This window comes from Mustela erminea, chromosome 20, assembly GCF_009829155.1.
Source record: "Mustela erminea isolate mMusErm1 chromosome 20, mMusErm1.Pri, whole genome shotgun sequence".
NCBI classification, from domain to species: domain Eukaryota; kingdom Metazoa; phylum Chordata; class Mammalia; order Carnivora; family Mustelidae; genus Mustela; species Mustela erminea.
In genome coordinates, this window is record NC_045633.1 from 11,994,522 (window position 1) to 12,019,553 (window position 25,032).

The following is a 25,032-nucleotide window of genomic DNA, read 5'->3' on the forward strand; positions in this document are numbered from 1 at the left end:
TGGCCCGATTGGTTAAGCAGCCGACTCTTGATTCTGGCTCAGGTCATGATCTCAGGGTCATGGGATCGAGCCCTGCACGGGGGTCCATGCTCAGTGTGGAGTCAGCTTGAGATTCTTTCTTTCTCTCTCTGCCCCTCCTGCTGTGCTCTCTCTCTCTCTCTCTCAAATAAGTAGATAAATTTTTTTTTAAGACATTTTGTTTTTGTTTTAAAATTACCACGGGACACCACTTTCTGCAGAGCCAAACCCTGCCAGCCTTGGGTCACTGTAACCACAGAAGAAACCCCTCTATGGCCTTTTATCTCTTTGGCCTCCTCTGTAGCCAGGGAGAGCCCATTTGGGGCTAGCAGTCCACCTGCAGGTCTGTGCGAATCCTGACTGGCAGTCTTCAAGCCCATTCTCCCTTCAAGTCTTGCTGGGATCAGAGCACCTTCACCTCAGACTAATTTTTAAGCAGCCCCCAAGACGGCCTTGCCAATGCCTCCGGGCTTGGTCAGGTGCTCTTACACTCTCATTGCCAAGACCCCATGTCCTACCACCGTCCATCCACCTCCCCTCCCCCCACCCCCGATAATCACCTGGGCACTTGTGTTTCTCCCTAAATCGCCCATGTGCACCCTTTAAAGCACCCTGCCTCCTCCCTCCGTGCTTCTCGAACGTCACCTGTGCCTGACACATGGCAGTCAGCCTGTGATCAAGAAAAGTAGGCGGGCAGGCGGGCCCAGAGTACACACAGTCCTGGAGTTTTATTAAAATGAGACCTCGAGACCGCGAGTGCAGGTGGAAAATTTTCCAAATCGCATGATAGAGACCTCAGGAGGGCAACAGCATTTATCAAAGGGGGTGAGTCACACCCCCCCCCCCCCGCAGAGAAATCCAATTACATACCCTGCTTTGCATTCGGGTATCAATATTCTATTCTTGACCCCCCTCTGGGTGGCGCTGGGGCCCTCCTGCGCAGTCCTTTCTCGGCTATCTGCTGAGGTCCCACCCGTGCACCAGCTCCTCTGCCAAACCTACTAGCACGTCTAGTACTAACAGCCCCTAGCCTTCACCTGAGCACGGACCCCGGTCTGGAACTGGACCCGCACTGTCTCATTTAATCTATAGGGCAGGTATTATCATTCTTAACTTTATAGAAGGCTCAGAGAGATTGAGTAAATTGTCCAATATCACACAGCTGACAAAGGACGAAGGCAAGATTTGCAAGGAGGCAGTCTGACTCCGGAGCCCTGACAAACGTCACTACAACACACTGACTAGAAGTGCTCCACAGACACGCCAGCTTGTCCCGTTCTGCCCCAGGACCCCCGTCCTTTGTCCCATCCCTGCCATCAGGAGCCTCTTCAAATGCCTTCAAAGGGTCAGCTCCAAGATGTAGGGAGGCCACATTCACATATCTTTTATACACTGTATTGTTAATAATTGTTCTGTTTTATTGTTAGCTACTGTTAATCTCTTACCGTGCCTAATTTATAAATGAACCTTTCTCATAGGTATGTATGTCTTAAGAAAAAGCATGGTATACATGTAGAGTTTGGTGGTCTGTGTAGTTTCAGGCCTCCACTTGTGGGTCTGGGAAGTATCCCAGTGGAACTGTCATAAAATATATTTGGTCTTTGTCCTTAGCTACTAGCACAGAACTCTTAAAACCCTGGGTGGAATTTCCCAAGGGAAAGGAGTGTCTTTTGTCATTCCTAATGATCCCCTTGAGAACAAACGCCCGAGTTCCTGCCAATGAGGTGATCAGAGTGGAACTACACGTTAGTGTCATGTAGGGGCTGGTCTACCAGAAAGACCAAACCTGTGATTAGAAGGTGGGAGTTTTCAGTCCCTCCTTCCCTCCCCAGCCTCGGAAGAGAGAGAGGAAAGGAATGCAGACTGAGTTATAAAAACGCTTGAACAGTGAGATTCAGGGAGTTTCTGGCTTGGTGGACACACATGGGCTGGGCAGGCTAGTGTGCCTGGAAAGGGTATGGAAGCTCGGCATCACCCCACCATCCCTGTCTTGTGCCCCACGCCTCTCTTCCATTTGGCTGTTCCCGAGTTGTAGCCTTCAAAATACACCAGTCAACACAAGCAAAAATGCTTTCCTAAATTTTCTGAGCCAATTTAGCGAATTATCCAATCTAGGGGGAGGGATGTGGGAACCCCAAAATTGTAGTTGGCTGGACAGAAGTGTAGGTATGCCCGGGAGTTGTGACCAGCATCTGAAGTGAGTGCAGTCTTGGCAGGGAATGAGCCCTTTAACTTGTGGCATCCGACCCTAACTCCAGGTAGGTGGTGTCAAAATTGAATTAAATGGTTGGATATTCCGCTGGGGTCAGAGAATCAGAAAGTTGGTATGGAAGAAGGATGTGTATTTGCTCAAAAACATCAAACACTGAACCAAAGAGTTACAGAGAAGGTAAGCAAATTTCGCAAGATCACAGAGCAGGTAACTGGCTCCGCTGGGGTATCAGCTCTTACCCAAACAAAGTTCTTGACCTTCGATCGCTCCAGTAGGCTTCCTCTAGCGGTTGCTGACGACGTCACATTCCCCAGCAGCACTTGGTCCCACAGCCAAGATCTCAACCCAGGTACCATCTCTAAGTCTGGTGCTGGTTCAGCCCCAACACTGAACCCCTGACCACGCTGTGTTTCTCATTCACCGTGCCAACGCAGCAAGAGGAGAGGTCCTCTCCAAGTTTCTCAAGATGGCTCAATGTGACCAAAGGAAAAACCAGACAGAGAGATGGCAGACGACAGATGGCTGGAGGACTGACTCCTCCAGGCAGTTAATGATGCCCTGGGCAAGTCTCCCTGAATTTAATCCGAGATCATCACAGCCTGAGACATATCCTCTCTAAATTGTCCTAGCAGCAGGTGGAATTTCCCCCCCCCAGAATCCGAAAGGCCAGTCCTAGCGGGTCTAAGAGGCAGCACCAGCACCTGGAGACAAGGAGCGACAGCGGATAATCACCCTCTGCCGGGGGAAGGAGGGTGCAGAGGTCCCTTTTCATAACCTGGTCCAGCTCACCAAGCTCTATCTGGGGAAACCTCACGGGAAGCCAAAATGTTAGCTTATTCAGGCATTTTCTTTCTTTTTTTTTTTTTTTAAAGATTTTATTTATTTATTTGACAAAGAGAGATCACAAGTAGACAGAGAGGCAGGCAGAGAGAGAGAAGGAAGCAGGCTCCCCACAGAGCAGAGAGCCCGACGCGGGACTCGATCCCAGGACCCCGAGATCACGACCTGAGCCGAAGGCAGCGGCTCAACCCACTGAGCCACCCAGGCACCCCTTATTCAGGCATTTTCTAAAGTGCTGCTTTCAAAGTGAAATTCAGACCTCATTTTATAATTGCACTATTTCTGTCTCCGGCCCAACTCGAGGTCCTCAACTCCCTCCTGGGGTCACAGAAGGCATGGATAAGCTTTCTCATGACTACATCGGAAGTGCTTACAGGAGCTGGGCTCTATACTAGTTCTTTATGCACATTCATTCATTTATTCTTCATTCCAAAGGTTGTGAATTATATTTGTACCGGTTTTACAGATGAGGGACTCAAAGCTTAAAGTTTCCGCAGTCCGTCCGTGGTAAGGCTGGGAGTGACTCCCTGCACCACCCAGCTCCAGAATCCACATTGATCCTATTCTATTCTGATCCCCCAAATCCCTCTGCAGTTTGGTGAAGAAGCTCAGAAATTCCCCCTCTGCCAGCTCTCAGCTCGCTCACTTGATCTCTTGAAAAAATTTTTAAAAAAAAGAAAAAAAGGAGACTGTGTCTTGGTTTTTCGAGGGCAAACACAGGTAGGCCATGGAGTGAGTTGAAAGTGACTGTCGCTGAATGATTATATATTCGGGTTCTGGTGATAAGCTTTTAGAAAGCTAATTGTTGTGAGTTTCTCGATAAATACGGCACCAGGTTCAATTAAAGGCCTAATCAGTGTATTTCGATAACGGACACGAGGATGAAGACAACAGATGGCTTTGGGATTTTCATGAGCCACGCGAGACCACAAACATACATTTCATTCTGATTCTGATCACGGTTAGAAGCAACTGGAAAGAGAGGTACCTACTGCCGTTCCAGGAGCCACGCTAACGCTGGGCAGATTTTACACTTTCAGACTGAGGCCAATTCTCATCAAGAAAAAAATTAGGAAAAGAAAATAAGAAGATGAGTTTCTTCTGGAAAGGCTCTGGATGTGTGTCAGTCAGGGCTCCTTCGGGAAAGCAGAACCACCATGAATTATGGGGCAAGGGATACACGGTAGGAACTGGACTTCTCACCATCGTGGGAAGAGTTGGGGACACGCAGGTCTGGGAGGGGTGGCGGAAGACCAGAGGAGTCACCAGCCGTATGAGAAGCCAGGTACATACAGCCATCAAGGTTGGGCTGTAGAGGGAAGGCAGGTGGAGGGGTCTTTGGGAGGCTGTTGTTTTGGCTTCCAAGGGTCTAAGAGATGGAGGACTGCTGTTGGTCAGCAGGGCCAGCCCTGGGGATGACAAGCTGGTTGGGAAGTCGGCGAAAGTCAGGAGGAGCCGGAACCTCCATGCCTTCTCTATCTGATTGCCTCCTCATCCAAACATGGCGGCCCTCAGTGAATCAATACTGCACTTCCTGTCTGCCTCTCGGATCTCCCACCTTTAACCCGGATACAGACAAGGAATGGGATTCTGGGGTTCCTCACTGAGCTATGGTTTCGACAGACCCTCCCAGCATGGGCTAGAAGGAACAGAAATCGTCTCAAGCTCATCTGATGAAAGATAGTTTAACCAAAAAAAAATGGGGAGAAATGTTATCACTTTGACAGCTGGTGCCCAGATTTATCTTGGGGAAGAAAGAGTTTTTGCTCAGAATCTTAACTTGACAAACAGCTGGGGTAATGTGTCCAAGAGCCTAGGTGTCTTTTGGCACAATGGCTTTTTGGAAGCAGGTGAAGTTTCTCTGCGTGAGACTGAAAGGGAGGGTGCACCTGGGTGGCTCAGTCAATTGAGCATCTGACTCTTGGTTTTGGCCCAGGTCCTTGATATCAGGCTCTGTGCTCGGCATGGAGTCAGCTTGAGATTCTCTCTCTCCCTCTGTCCCTCCCTGAAACATATCTTAAAAAAAAAAAAAAAAAAAAAAAAAAAGGGCACCTGCGTGGCTCAGTGGGTTAAAGCCTCTGCCTTCAGCTCAGGTCATGGTCCCTGGGTCCTGGGATCAAGCCCCATATCAGGCTCTCTGCTCAGCGGGGAACCTGCTTCCTCTTTTCTCTCTGCCTGCTTCTCTACCTACTTGTGATCTCTGCCTGTCAAATAAATAAATAAAATCTTTAAAAAAAAAAAAAAAGACAGGAAGGGGAAGTTGTCTTCCTGGGAATGGAGAGGTCTGAGCTAGGTGGATGAGCCAGGGCCCTGGAAGTAGAGAAGGGCCAGGAAAAAGCAACCGCTTGGTACAAGATGCCTAAAAGGAGCCCATTAGCTGAGAATGTCAAGCTGGGTTTTTAAATAGCTGTGAAGGGCTCAGTGCAAGCCCTTTCTGGATGTTTAGTTAGACAACTCCTCGAATGACCTGTGGAAGTAGCATAGGGCTTTGTCCTGTTCTGTCGTTATGGAAACTGGTGAAGCATCCAAGTCACCTACCCACGCGGATGGGGTTCCAGGATGCAGGGAACCAAGCCTGGGGGCAGAGAAAAGCTGAGCAGGGAAACCCTGAAATTCACTAACAGCACAGCGGAAGATTTGGGGTTTCCCCAGGCTGCGGCCACACAAGTGTGAGGCCTTTCTCCAAGGGTCCGGACAGCAGACACCCAGGGGGTAAGAAGATACAACATCCTATAGAAAGGCCCAGTTCAGCTGAGCTGCTTGGGGACTGGAATGGGAATGTCATAGCCGAGATCGTTCTCTGCTTTCCGAGACGACAGTGTCTCTTGTTTGCCACTCTGAGGCAGCTGTGCTATTCTCCTTCCTTCCCAAAGACAGGCTTTCTGTGCTCATCCACTGACTTTGGTTTGCAGATCCATCACCGAACTGGCCCAGTCTCCCTGTATCCCAAGGAGAGAGACTCTGAGTCAGTCTGGACCAGTCAGCTCTGGCCTGCAGAGGGGTGTAAGGAGAGACAGAGACCTTAAGAATTGAGCAGAGTATCCTGGCACTCACGTCCCTCCTCTCCATCACCCATCTGAAGCTTCCGTATCCTTCCCAGGAGCCATGCATTTTTTAATGTCCTCCCCCAGATGGCATTAAGACAGAGCTCTCATCTACACTGTTCATTCCCACGTTCCCAGGACCTGACCCATGGTAATATCATAGATGCCGGCTGCATGAAGGAAGGAATAAATCAACACTTGAACATCCCCAGGTGTGGAAACTCAAGATCTCCCAAGTCTCCCACTTTTTACAGCTCCAAGTGTTTGGGGTGCCCTCTCTCAGGCTGAGATGGTAACCTGATTCGCCAGCGACATCTGTGTTTGGTCCCGGTTGCACAAAGAAGAAACAGACTCCCTCTTCTACCAGGCAGTCCTTCAGTTGTCTCGAGACACATCTCAAGTGCCCCTGAGCCTTCTCTCCAGTCTGAAATTCCTTGTCATGGAGGAGAGCTTCAGTCTACCTTCCAATCTCCCTCCCTTCTCCCGTGCCCCCTATTCAAGATAAATAACTGTACAACTAGTAACCAAGAGTGCAGGCCCAACGTCTGCTCTTACAAAGGCATCTGTTCTTTTCCAAACTCGATTTCTTCCGGAAGCAAAGGGAAGTAACATTTCCTGAGTACTTACATTGTGGCAGGCACTGGTCCGGGCACTTCATGTATAAATGACTTCCTTTACTCCCCATAACCACCCTGTGCAATGTTGGAGCCATTGCCATTTGACAGGTGAGACCGCTGGGGCTCAGAGAGGTTAAATATTTGACCAAGACTAAACAGCCTGTAAATGGCAGAGCTAGAGTTCCAACGTACGTATAATCTAACCTAGAGCAAGTATAGGTCTCTCTCTTGATCAGAAGGCCATGCTGTCCAAGATGAGGACACCCAGAAGTGACAACACAGGCTTCCTTCCCACTGGCAGAACCCCAACTAGGAATGTCTTGGATTGACTTCATATAATTCAAAACACCTGAGGATTTTAGGGGATGGAGGAAAGAAAGACCTAGAGTGGGTCAAAATTCCAGAAGGAAAAAAAAAATCCACGTATCTGATCATTCAATGAATAGCAGCCAATTAAATAAAGTGAAAGATGTAAATCAGGATATTTACATTTCTTGGAGGATGGGGGCCAGCAAAGCTCATGGACGGCACACCCTCTAAGCCGTTTGTACCTTCCGTCCTTCCTTTTCTCTGTGAGCATCCTGCCTGGGAAATATCAAGGGAGGGCTGGCTCTCATGCGAAGAGACAATGTGGAAATGAAGCCAGCCCAGTCCAGCGTTATCTGATTCCATACGCGCTAAGGAAAAGCTGAACCCTCCGCTGAGATCATCAAGAGATACTGCCGAGCCCTTCTCAAGTTCTGCTGCCATTCAAATCAGCACTGCTCCAGAAACACGCAGTGAGCGTGAGAAAACCCTTAATTGTCAGGCCGCCGTGTGTGCATTACCAAGGCGCTCCCTCTCCCTCTCTCTGTCTCATAAGATGCCCCCTCTTTGGGAGATTTCAAAAAATAATGAGAATTTAGCATAAGATCAAGCAATGTACATTCTCCATGCCTTCCCCTCTGCTCAGCTCAGCCACGGCCCTATCTGTCACCATCGTGGCCACGCTGAGACTCCAGCTCGATGCTGAGCCCCAGTGCCATTTGCTATCTGTCTCTCCTAATGTGGCCTGCTGGATAATGTCCCTCAGAGATATGATGGCCTAATCCCTGGAAGCTAGGAATATGAGGGACGTTGCGGGTAGAATTACATTAAGGATCTTGAGATGGAGAGATTTCCCTGGGTTATTCGGGCGGGTCCTAAATGTACTCACAAGCAGCCTCATAAGAGGGAGACAGAGTGAGATTTGGGTGGACAAGAGGGAGGAGATGGGATGATGTCAACAGAGAGAGATTTAAAGATTCCCTTCTGCTGGCTTTGTCGGGGGCAGAAGGGCCCACCAGCCAAGGACTGTGAGAAACGCAGCTCTAGAAACCGGAAAACACGAGGAAAAAGATTCTCCCCTGCAGCCTCCAGGAGAAGCGTCGTCCTGCAGACGCTTGATTTCAGCCCGGTGATGCCGATTTCAGACCTCTGGTCTCCAGAAGTGTAAGAGCATATATGTGTGTTATTTTAAGACACCAACTCTGTGGGACTTTGTTACAGCAGCCATGGGAAACTCATACACTTTGCAAAGTGTCTACACAGCAAGTTGTGTGTCATGCTGTCATTCCGCTGGAATGCTATGAACTAGATCCACCATCTGTCTAACCCTCACAGGGCCAGGCCCCTCTCACTACCTGGTCTTGCCAGCCCCAGGGGAGCCCTTGCAATGGGTCAGGCACTAGGAGAAGCGGGAAGATGAGCTCTTGTTCATCGATGATGTAAGTATTCACTGTGCACCTGCTCTGAGTTTGGGCACGTGCTGGGAGTGAAAACAGATCAGCCTCTGTTCTCAGCAAGGCCAGTGTCTGGGAGGAGAAGGACAGTGAGCACATACTCATGCCAATGCACGGAGGTCTAAGTGGAGGGAAAGTCTTCTAAGAAAAGGAAGGTGGTTGGGGGATAACACTGGACACAGACCGGGAAGTCCTGGGAAGGCTTCCCTTCTCTGGATCTGAGCTCTGGAGGGAGAGGGAAAGTCAACCAGGCAAAGAGGATGGTGGGAGAAGGGGTCCAGGCAGAGCGAACAGCATGGAAAATGGCCTCAGTGGCAGGAAAGGGCGTGGAGTGGGCGTGGGGTGCAGATCAGGGGTAGGGGCTGGGGCGAAGGAACGATGAAGGTTGAACAGAAAGCAGAAGAGACAGGAATGGACCTGGCGGTATCAGGTAGGCTTGATCACACTAACACATTCTGGAAAGTGTTTAAAACTGGGAGCGTGGTCTGATTTGCATTTCCAAAGTCTCCCTCTGGCTGTGGTACCCTGGTCCGGAGGGCAGCTGGGTAGAAGGCTGGGAGGTTCTTGAGATCAGGGACGCAGGTGGGAATGTGCACTTGGGTGTTGGCCGTGATGACGGAGGAGGAAAGTGGACAGATTTTAAAACTACTTTAGGGGGTAAAATGGACTCAGTTTGGGAATGGATTGAATACGCAAGGCGGCAAATTAGAAGGAGTCAAGAATGATGTCTGACTTCAGCATTTGACATTTCCGTGGTAGATGGTGGTACCGGGCCGCTTGCAGAGCTGTGCTTGGTGGGGACAGGCCTGGGGGATGGCGCGGGGATCAAGAGTTTGGACCTGGACATACTGGGTCCGATGTATCTGAGACATTGATGCAAAGATATCAAAGATCATAAACTTGCTTCCGTTTCTTAGCATTTTTCATTTAAAAAGGGACAGGTAGGGGTGCCTGGGTGGCTCGGTCACCGAGAGAGAGTGTCCGAGAGCGAGTCAGTCTGAGAGTTTCTTTAGGGCAGTACTAGATTGATGGAAATGTACAACAGTGCGGATGCTTTCCAACAGAACAGCCATTAGGCTTAGTCGATGAACGAGCCCTTGAAATGTAGTTGCACTAATGAAGGACTATACTTTTTATTTTATTTCCATGAATTTAAATTGAAATAGCCACATGGAGCTTGGGCTTGCCCAGTCATAACAGAGCCGCTCCAGGGTATCCCCAACGGAGAAACTACTGGTTGTGGAGTAAGTACATGCTCATTTTTACTAGGTAATTCCAGATTGTTCTACAAAGTGCTAGAGCCAATATCCCTTCATCTTAATGAGCCTTTGCCAACTTCCTAGGTCTTTGCTATCCAGAGAAAGCATCCAGATGGAAGTTTCTGAGAATAAACAGGGCTGTGGTAGTCAGGATTCTCCCATGGAACAGAAGCAATAGGAGATTTGATTGACTGATTGAGCGATTGATTATTTCATTATAAGGAAGGGGCTCACTTGATCATCAAGGCTGAGAAGTCCCAAGATCTATCGTCAGTCACCTGGAGAAGCAGGAGCACTGATGGTATAGCTCCCGGCCAAAAGCTGGCAGGCTCAAGCCCCGAGAAGAGTTGATTTTTCAGTTCAAGTCCACAGGGAGGAAAAGATCAATATCGCAGCAGAAAGCAGGCAAATTTCCCGCTTTCTCAGCCTTTTTGTTCTTTTCAGGCCTTCAGTGGGTTGCACGAGGCCACCCGCTCCGGGAAAGGAAATCTGCTTTACTCCGTCCACTGATCCAAATGTCTCGTCTCACCCAGAACTCCCCGCATGGACTCCCCAGAATAACGTAAAACCAAATGCCTGGCGACCCCACAGCCCCAGTCAAGCTGACACATAAACTTCGCCATCACAAGAGCCTACTGTTGTGATCTCCCTCCCAGCTCACCAGCACACAGGACGCTCAGATCCTCGGAGGTAAGAGAACCAAGTCCTGGATGGTAAGACCGTCTTGAGTTCCCAGGGAGAAGAGTTTCCTTTCCTGAAGTGTGTTCTGACTGCAAAAGGCAACTTGGAACAGCAGACACTTGTCGAGTGGGGGACATAATCTTTCTCCATTTGATCAGCCCAGTTTCCCACGCCCATCCCTACCTCCTGGCATGCTTAGAACTTCAGGAGGATCTTTCCACTCAGAGGTCCAGCCTGCAATGTCCTCCATCCTCTCTCCTTCTCCCTCCGTTTCCCTACCCCTCCCTCTTTCCTTCCCCCCCACCCCGAACTCCTCAAATCTGTGCACATTTTGTCCAAAAAAAAAAAAAGCTTTTCAGATCTTCTGCATTGAGAGCATCTCTTCCCACCTGATACCTACAGTGGCTCTGTCAACAGTGACCTGTTCTTAGAGGATGCTATTTAAAACCCAGAGTGCAACGGGCGTGAGGCAGAATTCCCGAACGTGGCTAAGATGTGTCAAGTTACATAAACGCACAGGCTTCGTTTTGCCCTTGGCTTGAAGCTCTTCCTAACGGACTTGAGAATCGCCAGCTCGTTGAAGACCAAAAAAAAAAAAAACAAAAACAAAAACAAAACACCAATGCAGGTGTATAAAACATTTTTAAAAATAACACGGGTGATAATAAAGTCAAGGCCCCGGGGTGGAGCTGGTCTTACTGGTAGAGAGCCGCTCTCCAGCTTCCCGGGGAGAGGAGCGTGTTCTGGGTGTTCTCTGGGGATGACTCAGCACCCTGATCTCCTGTGATCCTTCAAAGCATGGCGTTAACAGTGAAAGGGAGGATTTGCTTATTTCCTTAGGAGGAAAAGCCACCTACTTTCAGACGCGTCCTCTCTTTCCATCTCCGGCTGCCTTGCTGCCAGAAAAGCGTAGATGCCCCACTGTACAGAGGGAGAAACTGAAGCTGAAACACAGCTAAAAATCTGCTCCAGGGCCACACGGTTGGTTACAAGTCGAAACTGGGGTTCAGGGGCGCCTGGGTGGCTCAGTGGGTTAAAGCCTCTGCCTTCGGCTCAGGTCATGATCCCAGGATCCTGGGATCGAGCCCCACATCAGGCTCTCTGCTCAGCAGGGAACCTACTTCCTCCTCTTTCTCTCTCTGCCTGCCTCTCTGCCTACTTGTGATCTTTCTCTGTCAAATAAATAAATAAAATCTTTAAAGGAGAAAAAAGAAAGAAACTGGGGTTCAAAGTCAGTTGAGAGACCCCCATAGCATGGTGGTTGGGATGGACGCTGGACCTAGAATACTTGGGAGAAACCAGTATCTGCTACTTAATGAATGCTGGGCAACCCCAGGCAAGTTACGCGACCTCTCTGTGCACTAGTTTCCACGTCCTCTATAAGATGAGAAGTAGCGGGGTGGGACGTGGCTGCTGCCTACCTCTATAGTTATAGTGAGGATTAAATGAGTCAATGCACATGAAATATTTAGAATGCTGTTCAGCCTAGCAAGTACTCGGAACGCTGCTGTTCACAACCCATGCACCTTCTATCCTACCCACTGGACTCCCTGCCATCTGGATCCTAGGGCTTGACCTCTCCACCATGCTGATACTACTTAATGAAACCAAGTGACTGGGGTTCAGGCCGTGACTCTGGAAACAGCAGAAAGTGAGTGCTATGCCCCTGAAATCCATCCTGCACAAGCCCGCCTTCCCTCCCCACTGCGGGGCTGACACTCCCTGATTAAAACCCGCCACTGCCCAGGGCAAGCCGAGAGACAGAGCACGCTATCCCTTTTATGAAAATCCGGCAAGCGGGTGTAAAATGAAGATAACCACCCCCTGCCCCTGCTCAGAGGCGTAAGATTCTTAATTATCTGAAGCCCAGAGAAACGGCAGGGCTGGGATTGTTCGGAGACGGCAGGAGAGCCCAGGCAGGCGAGCACGGGCTGCTGAGTTAGGAAAAGCTAATGGTGTGATTCAGTGCCTGGAATTAAAGGTGAGAAAAGGAGTCTGAGCTTGGCGATAGTCCAGGTGGGACAGGCGAGAGGGAGTGGTAGGGACCCAGGGCAGCGGCAGAGGGACAGAGGGATGGGAGGTGGGTTACGGAGGATCACGGAGAGAACAAAACGGACTCCAGGCTTTACCTCCCGGACATTTGGTACTTATTACAGGGGTGTGTTTGTGATACGGAGGGCTTTACTGACTCATTCACATGAAGCCCATAAAATCACCACACTTCACGTGGGAGAGCTCCAGCTGCCATGTAGCAATCTGTAAACCAGAGGAGAAGCTGAGGAAGATGGAGAAGATAAGTTGCCCCCCAAGGTCCACTCATAGCCCTTCCCCAAGCCTGACCTTGTGGCTCTTAGTCAAGGCGAATAGGGGGTTGCCCTAGGGAGCCTGGATGACTCAGTGGGTTAAGCTGCTGCCTTCGGCTCAGGTCATGATCCCAGCATCCTGGGATCGAGTTCTGCATCGGGCTCCTTGCTGGGCAGGGAGCCTGCTTCTCTTCCACCTCTGCCTGCCTCTCTACCTGCTTGTGTGCTCTCTCTCTCTCTCTCTCTTTCTGACAAATAAATAAAATAAATAAAATCTTTTAAAAAAAAAAAACAGGGGGTTGCCCTGATTCGTCCTTTCATTAGTAGGTACTTTTCATAGATGGTGTGATCACGTGTGCTCAGGGCTGGCCCGCTGGAAGGGCTCACTGAACGTTGACTGCTGTGCCCCCTGAGAACCTTGTAGAGCACTGCCAAGAATTCCTGGGAGGTTGACTTGCAAACCTGGCCATCTATCTAAGTTAGAGCTCATCATTTTGGGTTCCAAATAAATTGCTTCTCTCCAGAGAAAGAGTGTGGAAAAGTTCTGATGGAGTCCGGTTCACTGAGCCTCCCTCAGTAAAATCCTTTCCATTTCTACCACACTTAATTCAAGATGGCGGAACAAGACAAAACCCAACGTGGGATTGCACAATTGTGGGATTGTGGGCGTCCAACGAGGAGTTTGTCCTCACATTCTAGAAGGGCTGGGCAAAGGAGAGAGGGAATAAAGAGTAAACAGCAGTTCTTCTATGCTCTGTCATGTGCCCAAGGTCATCCACTGAAGACACAGGAGAGCCAGGACAACCCCTGACTCTACTTCTCCTGAATCCATGCTAGTTCCCCGAGGATTAGGTGAATCTCACTCTTCTACTTCCTCACCATCCTGGCAAGAAGAGAGGTTGAACCAGCAAGACAAGAACATGGAAGTCCATGAAAGAAAAATGTTAAACATTGGGGATGTTGGGGCAGCAGCCATTGGGCCCATTCATAAAACAATCAATACAGCGGGAGACAGTAAAAGTGAGAAGACACTGGCAACCGTGAAATGTGGTCTGACTCACTCCCATGGTCTCCATAGGAGCTGATGGGTATTAACTTGATTACTTTGGAGCAGGTGTGACAAAACCAATCTCATCCTGGTTATTACAGCTACAATCCTTGGGACAGTTTCAGTCAACGGCTGTCACCTTCCTATCACTCAGAGCTTCCCCGCCTGAGCCTGAAAATGCTTAGTATGGTCTGAAATTCTGTTTCCCTCTTACACTGTGCCAGGGGCCCTCATATGTGTGTGTGTGTGTGTGTGTGTAGGGAAGTTGTTGGGAAAGGATGGAATGTGCATATTCTGCAAATATTAATTGCCCTAATAAGTGCTAAGCCCTAGTCAAGAGGCTGGGAAGATAGAACAGTGAGGAAGATGAAAAGGTTCCTACCCTTGTGGTGTATACTCCGTAAAGAATTTCCATCCTTCCTCCCCACCCCCCTTCCTCCCTTCTCTCATTCACTCACTGAATCGATACTCTGGGATCACTGACTCCTAGCTCAGCTTCTGATTAGCTAATGCAACCGTGGGCAAATTTTTTAACCTCCGATTTTCTCTTTTCTAATAGGGACGGGAGAATAGGAGCCCTATAGCTGTGTGAAGGCCTGGCTCCGAGAAAGAGACAGGAAACCGAATTCAAGAATGGCCCCCACCTGGCCTGCTAGCCCTGTTCAGGTCTGAGTGGGCAGTGATCTCCATCCTGTGGTGCCTGGGTCCATCGCACATCTCGGAGATTGATAAGGTGGGTACACTTCCAGGCTGGGCCTGGTGGGGGAGCTGTTCAGTAGATCCCACTATTGTCTACAGGCTCCTAACAAGTCTCCCCATTCCCTGGGGGCCCGGGAGCGGGTCCCTCCCCTGGAGAATGGCACTGAGCCCCCTCTTAGGTCCTGACTACACTGAATAACTTGGTTTATTCCAGTATCTACTGAGGCATGGGTGGTACCGTGGTGAGCCTAGCTGTTCTCAATTTATCCCTAGGTGGGCACGATGGGGAACTTCAGTGAGTCAAGAATGTCAGGCCATGCCTGGCCCAGAGCTGGACCCTACACGCCAGTCGTTCTTGTCATTGCGTGCTCACGTGCCAGGCTTGGGCCGGATGCTGGGGATAGTGAGCATGCGCACACCCACACGGGATGCAAAGGTCAGTAAATGCAAAGTGACGGCCATTATTCCTGCAGTCCCAAGAGCAACCTTTGCTCCCTCTTGAGCACCCGGGGGCCTGAAGGGAACTCAGAGGTTCTCTGTCTTCTTTTCTTTTTTTTATTTTTTTTTTTAAGACAGAGAGCTCACCTGAGAGCAGAAATTGGTAGAGGGAGAGACAGAATCTTTTTTTTTTTTTTTTTTTTTAAGATTTTATTTATTTGAGGTGGGGGGGCAGAATCACACTCCCCGCTGAGCAGGGCAGCCAATATTGGGCTCAATTCCAGGACTCTGAGGTCATGACCTGAGCCAAAGGTGGATGCTTAACTGACTGGGCCACCCAGGTGCCCCAATTAAAGGTTATATGTTAAGTAATAGAAGAACAGTCATAAAACTATCCGTCAGAATTAATAAAGACCATTACTATTAGCATAGGTCATTTTTATGAATGGGGATTAAAGGTAGAAAGGAGGAAGAAAGACTTAATTTGCATGTACCGGCACACCTCGAGATCCCGCGTTTTTTACAAATGGAAGGTTCCGGGCTTCGGTGGAAGAAGTCGGTGCAGATGTGGCTGTACTAGCAAGAAAACTGGAATGAGAAGTGGAGCCGTAGGACAGGACTGCACTGCTACCATGTCTTGATAAAACTTTCAACAGATGAGGATCTGCTTCTCGCGGACGAGCAAAGATAGGGTCGGGAGGACTGACTCCGGTTTGGAGAAGTTCTGCTGTGGGCGAAATGCCTTCAAGGAGCATCACAGGCAGCAGAGAAATTGTTCATGAAAAGAAGAATCCATCCATGCAGCAGACTTCACTGTCTGCCAAAAAACTCACCTGACTCACTTTATAGCGAGTTCTGCTTGACTGCAGGGACCCGGAACCGAACCCACAATACCTCTAAGGCACACCTGTATTATTTAGAGACTGTGATTATCCCCAACTCTCTTGCTGCCCCTGAACTATCAACCATTCCATACGTCTTGGGTTTTCCCTTTGCCCGGAGTCCATCCAGAAGGAGGGTCTGCACGGAGATGTCAGCATTGCTCCATCCTATGTGTGGATCCTGGCTGTTTCTCTCTACTCGTTTCCATGGGGTGACTCGACCCATTACTTGCCTCTCTGAGGGCTGTCCCCGAGAATCTGTGTCTAGTTCCGTGGTGAACCGCGCAAAGACCCAGAACTTTCCGCCACTCCTCTGTACTTGGGTGATCCACAGGCACCTGAAACTCCTGCCCGGTCCTGGCTATCTTGGGGGTTGGAATCACTGACTTAGTCAAACACCTGGTCTTAGTCAATGCTTCTCCCACACAACCAATCCTTCCTCAAGTTCTTTTGAAAAACGAAAACCCAAAAAACCCCCAACACCAAAAAACAGAAAACCCACGAGGAGGAAGGGATTGTTTCTCCACATTCATGTATGTATTAGTTTTGCTTATCCCCAGATCAAAGGGAAGGTGTTTTTTATTCGTATTTTTATTGCATAACGGGCCTCAGTGAAATCAGTGAAAGAAAGAATGGAATATGTACCTTCCAGCGCCCACCCAGAAGGTGTGATGCTGCTGCTTTTTCCAGTGCCGGTGACCCCAGGAGAGGTATTATCATTTTCCCCCATTTCACAAGTCAGGGAAATGAAGCTCAGAGAGAACCTGCCCCAAACTCTCCCAACTTTCTTGGATCTTTTAACTCTCTGAACCCAGAGGCTGTGCTCTTAACGACACCGACACTCGTACCACCACTGGGTCCCCGTGTCTGCCTATCTCTCTTCCCTTTTCTCTTCTCAGAAACAAACATAGAAGCAGCTTGGGCTCTTGGAGTCTTTGAGTCAGACTGGCTTGAATTCAATCCCAACTTCAAGGTCTTGTTTAAAAATGAAGGCTCTTTGGGGCACGTGGGTGGGTCTGGTCGGTTGAGCCTCCAGCTCTTGGTTTCAGCTCAGGTCATGATCTCAGGGTTGTGAGATGGAGCCCTGCACTGGGCTTTGCGCTCAGCACCAAGACTGCTTAAGACTCTCCCTCTTTCTCCCTCTGCCCCTCCCCGCTCATGTTCAACCCCCCCGCCCCAGGTAAATCATCAATCAATCAGTCATAAAATGGAAGACTCTGATACCCATTCCTCTAGGCAGTTACATATACATGAAGCCTTTATCCCAGCGCCTGGCCCCGGTAGCTTCTCTGAGGGTCCTCCCCTCCCCGCCACTTCCTTTTCTCGGCCACCTCCCCGAGGCACTCACATAAACCTGAGCTCAGACTCCCGGCGGACCAAGACTTCCCGGAGGCGCTGAATTTTCGCCATCTCCAGCTCTATCTCCTCGGGCATCATGGTTGTCTCTGCCATGGAGATGATGTCCAGCTGATCTGCGCAGGAGACACGAAACGTGGGTGTCAAGAACCCAAGGCCACCCGGTTTCTGAGGACCATCCTTGTCCGCGGTCCAGGGAGCAGCCTTGCCCCAGCTCCCTGGGCGCACCCCGAGGGCATCCAGATGGCCCTCTGAGCCACACCTGTGCATTTAGGAGTCAAACCTTTGGAAACCAGAAAACACGCTTTCCATGGGAATCCTGTTAGGATGGCACGAGGAGGCTCAGATGGGCTCGCCAAACCTGCTCGCGGGTATCTGTGTGGCTTTACGGTCCCTGCCTGGTCCCAGCTCCTGAGCCTCTCTTTGTCCCTTGTCCCAGCTTCAAGGCCAAGGGCAGCTTCAGGCAGAAAATCATTTTATTATCATTCTTTTACAGCAATACTAGTATCTTACAGGAATACTAAGTAAGGTAAGGAATAGTAATAGGAAGAATACGAGTTTGTTGTAGAAAATTCAGGTCATACAGTTAGGCAAAATAAAGGAATGAAGGAAAAAGTCATCCATACCCCCACTAAGAGAACCCCAGAGAGAACCACAATCTACATGTTGATGGAAATTCTTCCTGCCTCATATTTATTTGATGTACATTCTTCCCATATATATATATGTACATATATATGATAATTTATTTTATTTTTTAAAAGATTTTATTTATTTGACAGACAGAGATCACAAGTAGGCAGAGAGACAGACGGGGGGTGGGGGAAGCAGGCTCCCTGCTGAGCAGAGAGCCCGATGCGGGGCTCGATCCCAGGACCCTGAGATCAGGACCTGAGCTGAAGGCAGAGGCTTTAACCCACTGAGCCACCCAGGCGCCCGTATATATGATAATTTATATGATTAGAATAACTGTATATTAGAATAACTATATATCATATAACTATATATGATAATTTATATGATTAGAATAACTAGATGATTGTATATTATATATGCGGTATGCATATTTAGGGTAATACATCTGGGTTTTTTACATGCTTTCATGTGGAACAAAACGGAATTTCATCGCAAATGAATTTTGCATTTCATTACATTTGCACTTCATTACAAATGAAGTTTCCAAATGGAATAGTACTCAGCCACGAGGAAGGAGGATATCCTTTGGGACAACATGGATGGATCTTGAACACCTTATGCTAAGTGAGGAAAGGGAGACAAAGACAAGTACTGTATGGCTCTGCTTACCTGTGGAAGCTAAAAAGTCAGACTTGTAGAAAACAGTAAAACGGTGGTTACCAGGGGATGGGAGGGCGGATAAAATTGACGTAGTTTAATATTTCTTAAGGGTATGGCGGGGGGAGATTTCTTAAGGGTACAAACTTGCAATACGGAGTAAAAAATCTTTTTTAAAAAGATTTTATTTTTTTTATTTGAGAGAGAGACCGAGATAGTGTTATGAGAGAGCATGAGTGGAAAGGAGAGGGAGAGAAGCAGCTGAGGTCATGATCTCATGGTCTCCCTTCCCGCGGAGCAGGGAGCCTGATGCGGAGCTCGCTCCCAGGACCCTGGGACCCTGGCCTGAGCTGAAGGCAGACGCTCAACCGACTGAGCCACCCAGACGCCCCGACAGCCATAACTTTTAAAAAAAAAAGAAAACTGGAAAAATGTATGCTACAATGTTAGAGTAGTTAAAAATGTCCACAGACACCCACACCCTTGTACACCTATATTTCCACCATTACCCAGGTCCAGTTCCATAGAAAGCTAGGGGCTCACACTTTATTACCTGTTCTTTTCACATAACCTATCGGGAGCATTTCCCCGCATCCTTGGATGGGCCCCCCCCCCCCCCCCCCCCGCAGCAGTGGGAAAGGTGGCGTGGTCTTCTATTTGTGGCTGTATCGTGAATCACTCCACCAGCCCCCGGACGTTTAGGTTGTTTTCCATTTCCCCCACCATAATCAGCCCTGTGACGAGCATCCTCAACGCTCAGTCCTTGCGTGCATCTCGGGGGTGACTTTAGGCCACGTTGCCGGTGTGAATGGCTGGTTTTAAAGGCTGCAGTATCCCAAGATCTTTCACAGAGAAGAACAGATAGAGAGGGGGACATAACGTTGCTCTAACGGAGGCCGACTGCACATGACCCACATCTTTCTCTTTCCTTCTACGCCCAGCACCTTCTGCTGCCTGGTGTCTGTCTTTGTCCTTACCTCCAAGTCGATGGTTTGGAAAGCTGCCCTCTCTCTACCTGTCTCCCTCCTACAACCTGAAGCCCTGACCCCTGATCTGGACCCCTGACCTAGGGCCTGGGGATTTGTGATTTGCAGATTTCCCTTAAGTTGAGTATTTCCAGCTTGGATCTCGAACCGTTGCCCACTGCCAGAAGCCCACGCGGCTGCTTTCTCATCTGTGGGAAACTCCTGACCCTCGGTTCTCCACTGGATACCAGGTTTGGGGTAAATTGCCTTCCCTCATGTGCCCCCTAACATGTCTGTTCCATAAGCCTCCCCTCCACCCCTCAGAACTCTCCGTCTTGCTGAGGAAGCAGGAGGAAGGCCATGACCTACCAGTGATTCTGACCTTGAAACAAATGACCTCCCCAATGCTCTCGGAGGTATTTTGTAATTTGTAAGAGAGAAACCAAGGGGCAAGACCAAGAAATGAGTCAGGGCAAAAAAAACTGTGGTATGGCCACCCTAGGCCCGCTGGAGATCCTGTCTCCACTTGGCTCGGCCCCTCAGAGGAACATCTGCTTCTCTTTATACTTTCTGAGAACTCCCGGGTTTTCCAGCATGGACAAGGCGCGGTGTTGAGCCAGGAGGAGGGCCGAGTGTCTAGATGGGTGGTGGGGAGGTGGGCAGATGGAGGACATGCTAAATCGGGGCTATTCTCTAGGCCCTCCCACAGCCCTCCAAGCATGGCATGTCCTGAAGACGAGCCTGCGGTCAGGCTGGGCTGGGGGTGGAAACGGGGGTGGAAGTGGAGACAGGGAGAATGAAAGGGGTAAGAGTCAGAAAGAAGAGGGAGAAGGAAGGGGATCAGAGGAGCTGTCCCAGATGTCCAAGGAGGAATTTTAGGAGTTGTCCATGTGACATGCTGAGTCAGGATCTCAAGGCTCCCGGAATCAGATCTGGGGACTTACTGTGGCCACCCCTCCCCGAGACTGGATGGCTTCCGGGGCTGGGGCACTGAGGGCCGACCTGAGGAAAGAGGGAAGAGGGAAGACACAGGATAAAAGCAGTAAGGTTAATTGAGCATCACTGTGTGCCCAGCTCCAGCCAGGCTGGAGGCCCAGGTTGAAGGAGCATGGACTCTGGGCACAGGGCAATAGAGGGTTATAGGGACCAGGGGTGGGGCGGGAGTGCATTCAGGAGTCGGGTGGCTCGGTTTTGAGTCCTAGCTCTGCCCCCTCACTCCCTGTGTGGCCCTGGAGAGTTAGTTGACATCTCGTGACTCAGTTTCCTCCTGTGTCATGTGAGGACACCAGAGGGCAGTTGCGAGGATGGAATTAACGGAGGCCGGTCAGCCTCCATGTGTGGTTACCATGCCCTTGGCCATCACCACCAGCCCGCTCTGCCCTGCCCTCCCCTCTTTTAGTCCTCACCATACACCAGCAGGATCAAGATGTTCTCTGTGGAACAAAGAGGGAAACAAAGGCTCAGAGCTGGCAAGGGAAGGAGCCGAGCCCTCATCTACCTCCAAAACGCAGGTACTTCACCCCATCACCGCTGCCCTTTGTGCAAGCAGATGTTTTAAGACCACCTCCTGCTGCCCATCCTCATCTTAGAGTCAAGGTCAGTGTCTTAGTTTCCCAGGGCTGCTGGAACAGATCAACAAAATTTGGTTGGCTCAAAGCAACGGGAATTTATTTTTTCTGAGTCCTGGAGGCCAGAAGTCCCAAATCAAGGTGTCAGCAGGGCTGTGTTCTCTTCAAAGGCTCTGCCGAGGGTCCCTCCCTGCCGCTTCCAGACCCTGGTAGCCCCTGGCCATCCGTGGCCTGTGGCAGGATTGCTGTAACCTCTGCCTTCCATGTTCACGGGCCATCTTCCCTGTGGCTCTGCATGTCCTTCTGGGTCTTTTTCTGTAAAGACCCTATTTTCAAATAAGGTCACATTCTGAGGTTCTGGGCGGATGTGAATTGGGGGAGGGCACTATTTAACCCAGCACAGGGATGAACGGCCATGGGCTTGCAAGTTCCCTGAAGGCCACGTCCCCTCTTGGGGAGCCTTGATCACTGCTCCTGGAGGCAGCCCTCGCTGGAAGCAGCCGGGATGCCAGGAAGCAGCCAGGAGGAGGGGCAGAGGTAGAGATCCGTGGTCTGAGGCCAGTGGTAGCTGCGTGACCTTGAATGAGTTCTTTACCTCTTAGCATCTCTTCCTGCCTTTTCCAGTAGCTACCATGTTCTATGCTGTGCTGAGGCTTTATATGATCTCACTCCATCCCTATTTTATACCTGATGAATCAGAGGCTTCGAGAAGGAAGGGACTTGGCCAACATCACACAATCAGAACATTGCAGAGACAGAATGCAAACCCAGGGCTCAATCTCTCTCTCTCTCTCTCTCAAGCACATCATATAGCCTCTGGGCCAGGGCTAAAGACATTTGTGGTTGGGAAAGTGTGTCATTAACCACCCCGCAGAGATAAGTATCCTCATTTCTCACTTGCGGTTCAGATGCGCAGTCTGATTTCCATGGACAGAGGTTGAAAATGGCCACGTACCCCGGGGCAAAATGTGGGACAAAGACTTACTCACACCCCATGGATTGGCATTTTACCTCCCTCCTCCAGGGAGGATGGAGGAAATGGCTCAGCCAGTCTCCAGGTGCTGAGAGGAACATTCAGACTTGACTGGGGCTGAGAATAGGGCTGATATCTCTTTTGAAAAGTCTCGCTCCTGAGTGCTTTCCTTCTCCTGGAGAAAGGAGCAGGCACTGTGCTGGGCTCACGATAAGCCTCATGTCAGTTAATCTTCACAGCATCCTGGGTGAGGGGTTAGCAACTATGGCCATGGGCCAAAACTGGCCCCCTGCCAATAAAGTTTTATTGAAGCATAGGCCATGCTCATTCATTTACATATTATTTATGGCCGCTTCCACTTTACAAGTACAGAATACTAGAGTTTTAACAGCGACAGAGGCCACATGGTCCATAAAACCTCAAATATTTGCTGTCTGGCCCTTTATAGAAAAACACCTGCCCTAGAGGGTAGATACTATAATTTTCTGCTTAAAGATTAAAAAAAAAAAAAAAAGATTTACCCAGTAACAAAAAGAGCTAACATTGATTGAATATTTATTGGATTTTAGGATCAAACCACCTTATTTGATTCTCAAAATAGCCCTACTTAATAGCACCCCCATTTCACAGACAAGCAAGGTGAAGCTCAAGAAAAGGAATAAAGGGTGCCTGGGTGGCTCCGTGGGTTAAGCCTCTGCCTTCAGCTCAGGTCATGATCTCAGAGTCCTGGGATCGAGCCCCGCATCGGGTTCTCTGCTCAGCAGGGAGCCTGCTTCTCTCTGATGCCTCTCTGCCTACTTGTGATCTCTCTTTCTGTCAAATAAATAAATAAAATATTTTAGAAGAAAAAAAAGAAAAGGAATAAGAAGAGCTGAAATTTCCAGTCAGATGTGTCCTAGGAGAGCCCTTGTCGTAATAATCACATTCATTTAAGAACTACCTCCCCACTTAAGAACTATCATCATCATCTTGACAAGAGAGAAAATTGAGCATATGGGGAGTCGCTGTTCTCAAGTGTTAGCAGGCGTGGTGATTATCTGAGTAGCTTGTTAAAAAGGCGGATTCTCTCTTCTACCCCCAGAGGTTCCCCCCAGGGATTAGGCTAAAACAGGGCTGGGGAGTCGTGTCCAGGGAACTTCCATAGAAAGCCTCCAGGCCAGACCCTGAGAAACGCTGGTATAGGGTTTAAATAAATGAGCGTCACACACAGTCGGTTGCTTTTCAGTCTGAACTTGCAAACAGAGCTGGCGTGATGGGAACCTTCCCGGCAACATTTTCCAGCTAGAGGGCAGGCATCCAACAGCTGCCGATAAGTGTGTCCATGAGGACAAATCCTGGAAGAAGATGGACAAGTGGGGCGCCTGGGTGGCTCAGTGGGTTAGGCATCTGGCTTCAGCTCAGGTCATGAGCCCAGGGTCCTGGGATCGAGTCCTGCATTGAGTCCCACTCCCTGCTCAGCAGGAAGTCTGCTTCTCCCTCTGCCTATCCACCCCCCACCCCCCAACTCATGCTCTCATCTCTGTCTCTCTCTCTCAGGTGGATAAATAAAATCTTACAGGAAAAAAAATGACAGAGAAGCTAGAGAAGACGTGCCCATGAGGCTCCAGGACTGCTGCATAGAGAGAGAGCCAAGCACTAAAGCAAGGAGGTCCCCAGGGCTCCAACTGGGACTGCCGTCACTGAGCTCCCGGGAGCTGAGTCACTTCTGGGGGATGAGGCAGCTAAATCCATCTTTTTATCCCCAAATGCCACATCAGGGAAACGCATGGCTCACAAGCCCCGCAGCACCAGCTAATAAGAGCTGAGCACTGGGCATGACTGAGACGCACCTGCATGTCTCACCATATACCTCGAAAATTGAAAGCAGTCCAGGGATGGGGTGGGAGCAGTGGTCGTGGTCCTAGCTGAAAGCAGGCCATCTCCTAGAAGCTTGAGATTCAAATGTGGGCAAGGAAGGGTAAAGCCATGCCAGGGAACAGAGAAGCCTTCCCTATAGTCTCTTTTCCAACCATGGGTCCAAACAGGACTTTAAACCCAGCATCCCCCGGACCATCCCCTACTTCTTTCTGCTTCATAACTTTCACGCACCTGGTCCCATATGCTAGCACTATTACCCTTGCTTTACAGACTGCTAGGATGTGGCTCAGAGAGATTGTAAATCATGGGCTAAAAAATCACTGAACCAGTGAGTGCCGGAGCTGGAACTCCGACCTGTGTCTGAGTTCAAAACCCACGTTGTAGATCGAAGGGCTACAGACAAGCTTTTCCAAACCTCCATCACTGCGTGGATTTGCAATGGGCTGAATGGCTGTTCTCACCCCAACCCTCCCCTGACTCATTTCATAGGTTGAAATCCTAAACCCCAGTGTGATGGTATTAAGAGTTGGGCTCTTTGGTAGGTAATCAGCGTTAGAGAGGTCATGTGGGTGGGGCCCCATGATGGGATTAGCGACCTTATGAGACAAGACTACAGAGCTGACATTCTCTCTTTTCAGCTTTCCCCCGTGCAAGGACACAGCGAGAAGACTGCTCTCAACAAGCCAGGGAGGAAGCTTTCACCAAACACCACGTCTGCCGGTGCCTTGATCTTGGACTTCCAAGCCTCCAGAACCAGGAGAAGTCAGTATTCATGGCTTAAGCCCTACAGTTTATGGAATTTTGCTAAAGCAGCCCAAGCAGAGACACAATATTATCATTTACTCAATATTTCTTTAGATTGGCTTTTTTTTTCACTCAAATAAGCTCCTTAAAGGAAATTGGTATCGTATCCATAAAGAATAAGTCACTATTACTTAGCATAATTGGGAAGTAGCCATAAAAATAATTCCAATGGAAACAAACCAATGTTGTTAAATTCCGGCTAAAAGCTCAGATTGAAGCCAAATTCTTCCTTCTCAGCTAGGTGGATTAGCAAGTCCTAGAAAGTGAGTAAGTACCCAGGAGGTATTAAAGGCAAAGCTTTCTCTGGTAATCATAAATGTTGATAATTGGGGGAGGAAAAAAATGATTTTGCAACCATGTAATTTGATGTTGTTTGATGCTAGAAGCATCTGAGTACCACTGGGGGTACCCCGGTC

The 25,032-nt window shown here is 49.4% G+C and overlaps 1 protein-coding gene and 1 long non-coding RNA gene across 3 annotated transcripts in view; one reads left to right on the plus strand and one right to left on the minus strand.

The window, feature by feature from the left end:
* Nucleotides 1-25,032, minus strand: part of BMERB1 (bMERB domain containing 1) — a 105,639-nt gene that overhangs the window by 22,646 nt on the left and 57,961 nt on the right. The window contains exon 2 of the mRNA XM_032328288.1: nt 17,149-17,272. Coding sequence (XP_032184179.1) covers nt 17,149-17,272 — 124 coding nt within the window. The remainder of the gene's footprint in view (nt 1-17,148; nt 17,273-25,032) is intronic.
* LOC116581207 overlaps nt 1-25,032 on the plus strand; it is a 29,172-nt gene that overhangs the window by 3,686 nt on the left and 454 nt on the right. Inside the window, exons 3-7 of one of the 2 annotated variants that reach the window (XR_004281953.1) lie at nt 10,195-10,440; nt 14,342-14,515; nt 19,544-19,672; nt 20,814-20,925; nt 24,467-24,574. This is a non-coding gene — a long non-coding RNA (uncharacterized LOC116581207). Of the gene's footprint in view, nt 1-10,194; nt 10,441-14,341; nt 14,516-19,543; nt 19,673-20,813; nt 20,926-24,466; nt 24,948-25,032 lie in introns of those variants that run through there. The other variant, XR_004281952.1, reaches the window with a different exon arrangement.